The sequence below is a fragment of the Parus major genome, chromosome 1 (assembly GCF_001522545.3).
Source record: "Parus major isolate Abel chromosome 1, Parus_major1.1, whole genome shotgun sequence".
Taxonomy (NCBI): domain Eukaryota; kingdom Metazoa; phylum Chordata; class Aves; order Passeriformes; family Paridae; genus Parus; species Parus major.
The window spans coordinates 97,077,608-97,083,896 of NC_031768.1; the positions used below are offsets into that span (position 1 = coordinate 97,077,608).

The 6,289-nt window shown below is 35.6% G+C and overlaps 1 protein-coding gene across 1 annotated transcript in view; it reads right to left on the reverse strand.

Annotated features, from left to right (window-relative positions):
• Window positions 1-267: 267 nt before the first annotated feature.
• The window catches only part of HJURP (Holliday junction recognition protein), a 21,704-nt gene continuing 15,682 nt past the window's right edge, over window positions 268-6,289 (reverse strand). Inside the window, exons 9-12 of the mRNA XM_015644811.3 lie at window positions 3,728-5,343; window positions 3,173-3,236; window positions 2,916-3,003; window positions 268-894 (exon numbers count right to left, since the gene is read on the reverse strand). Of these exons, the coding sequence (XP_015500297.1) occupies window positions 834-894; window positions 2,916-3,003; window positions 3,173-3,236; window positions 3,728-5,343 (1,829 nt within the window). The 3' untranslated portion in view covers window positions 268-833. The remainder of the gene's footprint in view (window positions 895-2,915; window positions 3,004-3,172; window positions 3,237-3,727; window positions 5,344-6,289) is intronic.

Here is a 6,289-nt window from a genome sequence, read left to right on the forward strand (position 1 = left end):
AATTCTCCTGTGTGTGTGGAAATAAAGTAAAGCCAAAGAAAACCAATCCCTTCCTTTTCTGAAGTTCAGAAAGCTAACAAGGGGCAGTGCTGATAAAATATCAAGTGCCTGATCTGACACCACTAACACAATCCCCTTGCCAAGAAAGGCCACAGTGGTGAAAACCCGTGGGACCCTCATACCTCATTCTCCTGGATTTGCTTATGCAGGTATACAAACTCCTCCTGAGAACTCACATAAGTGAAATAAAAATGTTGAAGGCAGATATTTGTTCAGAACAGTTTTTTTATTTAGAAAATACATTGTGTCAGGTAGAATTCTGTCAAAATACGGAACAGAATTACCAGCTCTACTAAAAAGTATAAGATTTTATTGAACGATCAACTTTGGTGATCTACTTTGAAAATTTTAATATTAACATTGCATAGAGACTCAGGTTATAGCATATAGCAGTGATCTGGGGTCTGTACTGATACATTCAAAAAAGCATGAAAAGACAGCAATTTAGGGAAATGAGCTTGTTCCTTATTAATACAGTAAGAATTAAAGCTTATTAGCAAGTAAAAAGAACAATCTGTTATTAAAAATAATATCAAATATAAAATTCCAACTTAGCCACAAATTAAGTAAGAAGTGCCCAGTCAAAAGGGACAAACCGTTTCCCAAGGATTTATCTAACAGCAAAGTATAAATCAGAACAAGTTGTGTATTGCTTACATATAATTATAAATGCTTGACTCTTAGAAGAAACAATAGTGAATAAAACCCAACCTATATAAAATTGCTTTATCTGTAGCTGTCCATGAATGCCTCTTGGTGAGCTTTACCCAGAGTCATCGAAGGGATTCATACAATTGTTCTTTCTCATCAGTGTAGCTTAGTTTTCTGTATACCCTAAAGAAAAAAAACCCAAAACCTCTGTTTAAGATGAGGAAGTAAATTACACAAAAATACTGTATTTGCTGAAACTGCAATGAACAGAATGAAATTGAAAAAGCAAGGTATCTGAACATCTTGACTGAATAGCAGCAAGGCTCCTTGTCTGTTTTCCTATGTGCTTTCAGATGGAGAGGAAGCTTTTCATGCTATTTCATTTCAATGCCTCACTAGTGCTACTACATCAATCTAAGTTATGTATATCTATCAAACTGAGATGCAATCTTGGAATGAATTCACAACTAGTTAAAAGTTAAAGACACAAGTGAGAACACCTTGAATATTACTTAAGAAATTGCATAAATTTTCTGTCATATTTTGAACTATTTTGGTTTACATCTGACAAGTATAGCAGTAAAGCTGTAGGACAGCATTCACACGGAGCTGAAGAAAAGTTCATTAGATATGAACATTTCCTTTTCAGAAATCTCTTTCATAATCATCTTCTAGATAAAGGCAATCTGGTTCCAGATAGAAAGACAATATTCCTTTTCTTTTCACAATGGCTCATTGCAACATACAGCATTTTGCCACATGGCTTAGGCATTAAATTTCTGAGGGATCTGAAGCCATTAAAAAGGTTCACTGCTGGGAACCATAGAAAGCTAAAAATATCACACCACAGGGCCTCAGGAAGCTTTCCAGCTGACAGTCCATTTTGGCTACAAATCAGCAAACATGTCTTTGTGTAATTAAAGAACAAAGAAATAAATTTTATTCCAGATGACTTAGAAAAAAACTCTGAAATCTTGATTTCTCTACTTATATGCATTAAAGAAAGAAAAACCTTTTCCTTTAGAACAATAACTAATCTTACAGGAAAGGCTATTTTATATGGGGAGACAGGAGACAAAAACCAAAAGGAAATCCAAGAACTGAGGAGAACTTTGTTCAGCTAAGCAGGCATACTCAACATCACAGAAATGTCCTTGCATACTCATCAGCTTGTCTTCAATCTTCCATTATATAAAAAATAATCCAAATATAATCTTTATCGATACTGTATGCATTTGTAATACAAGCCTCTAAATTTCAATTCCATCTTTGCTTAAACTGAAACTTTTTTCTTCACATCATTAAGCTCTTCTTGCTAAATCCTCCATACAAGTAGTTTAAAAATACTTTCAGTCTTCCTTTGAATTTCTAATTCAAACATTGTTAGAAAAAGTTCATATCACCTCCTATGATCATCTCAAGTTTAGTGAAATTTTTTCTTGACTTATTTTGGGAAGCCAGCATAACCTTATATGACAAATTACACTTCTGGCAAAAAAAGCACGTCAAAAATATTTTGGTAAATAAAATTAGGAATTTTTTTAGAGAGTTTTAATGATTTTTAAATCCTTAGAATATTAAATGCTTGTAATTAAAAACCCAAGATATCTGAAGCTTGATAATCCTTTAAAAGTTACATATTTTCTATGAAAAACAGACATATTGGGCCAGTATTCAGGAAACTGGAAAGAGTGTCCTGCTTCCAGAGATCTAAATACACTGCCAGCAGTGATAACAGCAGGAGGAGAAGTCTATATGTTCCAAGCAGAGCCACTGCTTGTTTACACAGAGCCAAAATGCCCAACTTCAGAGGCCAACTTTTCCAAGTCCTTTTAAATGACAATATGCTGCACTCTCTGAGAGAACTTGTAAGCTTAAACACACAACCACAATCAAAACAATTCCATAGCAGATCTAAAATAATAAATGCCTCTATAATGAACACCACAAGGACTACAGTAGGTATTCAGTTAGGTCATCTTACTGCCTTATGTTCAGCAGCTCTCTTGCTGGAGTCTGGCTAGTTTTGACCACAGACACTTGTCTCTCAGTGTTCAAATCTGCAGGTGTGATTAGCTTGGGCTCTCCCACACTCATTTTCATTCTGGAGGTATGCATGTCACTTTCATGTCTTTAATACAGGCATAGAGAAGTAAGAATTAATTTTGAAATCTCTTTTTTAAAGAAGCTATTATTATTATTACCTTGAGTGATACTTCCTCACATTTCTGGGAGAGCTGCAATTCTCCATTGCCCCAGGCCACCCATAGTGTTCACTTGCAGTCCTAGATTCTGGTGATGAAAAACAGTGGATGAAAAGGGCAAGAACAATGTTGAGTAGCATGAACATTACAGTCTGTTGTTTAAATATTAGCCTATTTTAACATTGGAAATACTTCAATGGGCAAATTTCCTTTAAGAAAATACTCCTGTGCAAATTGATAAAGTGTCTGAAACTAACCTTGCAGGGAAGTGCCAGGAATACAAAGAAAAGTTTTATCTGAAGAATCATGAGATCCAGAGCCCTGAAAATCAAGCAGCAACATACAACATTATAAAATATACTGTTTCACAGCTTGCCACAGAAGAAATGTCTGTCAACTTGGAAATAAGTGTCTGCTTTAAATAAACAAGTCTTATGATTCCTGTGAAACCCTATAAAGATTAATTTGCTTGCTTCACCTTGTCCATCTATAAAATTAATATAATTTCAGAAGGACAACACCATAACTGAGTCACTATTTGAGACCATTTTAACCAGTGGCATTGTCTATTAAAATAGAATCAAATCTTTCATTTAAAACCATTTCAAATTCATTAAGTACAGAGAGCTTCCTCACATGATCCAGGATACCCAAGCCCCCAGAGTTGTAAAACATCCCTACTGACCAAAAAGCACTGGAAGTATGCTATCACTAGTTCCAACAACTTGCAGCTCTAATCCATTCTTAAGCCCTTCTCCAAATATCCAAAGGTGCATTTTTTATTTTTTTTTTAACCCAAGGTTCTTAAATACCTGACAATGATAGCTGTGATCTTTAAAAAAGCTGGAGTTGTTACAGCTGTATGTGCTCAGAAAATCCATGCCAGCTGTTTGAGGACCTGTTTTACTGTGGAAAATCTCCTGATATTTTCTTGAAGAAAAACAATGTTCTGGTGTAAGTTTCAGTCGCTTTAATGGTGAACAAGGAAGATAGTTTTGAGAACTTCCTGCTCTTTTAACTCTGGAAATTGCAGAATAAGTTCGGACAGGAGAATTAACAAGAGCATTTACAGTTTCAGGCATCTGTATTTCTTCATATTTTAGCAAATTTGAAGCCCTCTGAAACGCAGGAAATTTTGGAAAAGACTCCCTAGACAGTTTTTCATAGAGCCTGTCAAATTCTTTATCACACTGTTTAATGGACCTCCCAACATCACTTAAACTGCGTTTCACTAAACTTCCTTTCTCTTCAAGGTTCTGAGAGTTTAAAAGAGGTCTTGTCAATGTCAAAGGCTTTTGGAATTCTTCAGAACACACTTTGTAGTAGAATTCCTCAAATGCATCTTTGTATTTATTGGGCATCTTTGAAGGACTCTGCTTCGTAAAACAGGAGGAAAACCAGTCTTTGTGCTGGAAAGAAGTTTGTCTTTCAGAAATTATTTTTTCGGGATATTTGAACACAGTATTTGATGATCTTGCAGGAGAACAATTTGTAATAGGTATAGAATTGTTACTATTGCCAGGGGAACTACAAGAACATGAACACAATTCTGAGGTACCGACACAAAAGTCGGTTTTCTGAGTCTTACTCTCTTTTACAAGATGAAGCACTCTTGACTCTGAATTGGCAGTGGATGTTATAAAACTGGGTTCTGTGTAAGCTAATTTTTCACTTCCTGTGTATTCTGAATTTTTTGGTGAGGCAGTAGGCTGCAATTCATCTTCAACTATAAATGTCTCTTCCATTCTACCCATAACATCAGGAAAAGCAGTGTGTTTGCAGACTACTTGGCCCTTTCTAGATGTCAAATGTTGCTCTGAGTTTGAGTCAGAGTAGTCCATTTTGATTTCATTTGTATCAGTATAAGCATAAGGAACCAGACCAGAAGAATTACTAATGAGGCTATTGTCAAAACAGAATTCTCTGCTCTCATTTCCAAAAGCTGGATTCTTGGTTGTCTTCACGTCTACAGCTAGATGTGCTTGGTTGTTGTCTTCACTTCTACAGCTACATGGGCTGCGAAATACTCTCTTTAGTTTACAGGGTCTGGACCTTGTCATTTTGTCTACAGTGATATTGAGTTTTGGTCTTCTAAAATGCCATCTCTTGGACCTTAAGTGTCCAAAAATGTGCTTTAACACTCTTCTATGAGACTGCTTTGCCATGAGCTTTGTAAGTATCTCTACCATTGCGGGATACAAGTCTGCGAGAGTTGTATTGCTCCAGGAGCATCCCTCATCTGCAGGCAGGTATTCTCCATGGATGCTATCACACAAAGTTGTGCTCAGTTCTGGAAAAGGTTGATGTCTGGGGGATGTTATTGTATTTGATGAAATGGGAACATGAGAATGCTGCAACTGTAGATATTTGGATGAAGAACTTTCATTTGACAACTCTAGCTCCTTTCTGCAAACAACAGCTTGATTGTCTATTCAAGAAAACACAAACAAAAACCCACGAGTCAAAAAACAAAAACAGAAGTCAGAAAAAAATCCAAACCTATTAAGGCACTTCCAGTAATATATTGTATGACTTATAAACAACTGCATATGATCCAGATAGCCTTACAGCAATAGCATATCTCATTAAGTGTTAGTGCCAAGCTAAATGGATGATTAATATGCCATCAACTAGGGAAAAAATAAAAACACTTCCTAACCATATGGAATTCACATATTATAGAGGAAAGAAATTAAAAGTATTGGGAAAAAAAACAACACTATTCAAAGTAGCATAATATACAGATACTCATTGCAGAGGAAGACTTCTTTGCCCTTTGTGACTCCTGATCAGAAGTAATAGCCTGATCCAAAAGGTTTTGTTATTTTTTTCCCATGTTCCTTGAAAGCTTTGTACTTGGCTAGTCTAAATGCATCTTTTGCTTCCATAAACCATGATGAAAATAATGCTTTTTGTAGTTGTTAAGCTTAAAATATTTACACAAGAACTCTTAGGCTTTCTCCAGGTCTGGAAAGCTTATGAAGGAAGTTTACTAGCAAATACCACTTAGACTAACAGCTACCAGCATACCCAATGCCGCTGTATAACAACCCTTGAATTTAAAAGAAGCAGCACTAAAATCATTGCTCTCAAGGAGCTAAATGCTGCTGAATTTTGTAACTAGGCATACTTGTTGCTGAGGCTATGTAAGAAAAGGTGGATTTATGTACGCATGTTATTTTCTGTTTTTCAAATCCATTTTGCCATAAGAAAAATCATGTCTCACTTACCTTTGAAATCCAGCCTCTCAAACTGTACAGTTCAAAAAATAATGCCTTTGAGATTATAAGAAAGGAAATACTTTTTTCTGATGGATTTTAACAAAACCACATTTAGTAACTAAAATATGGGACCAACAAAGAAAAGGCTTAACC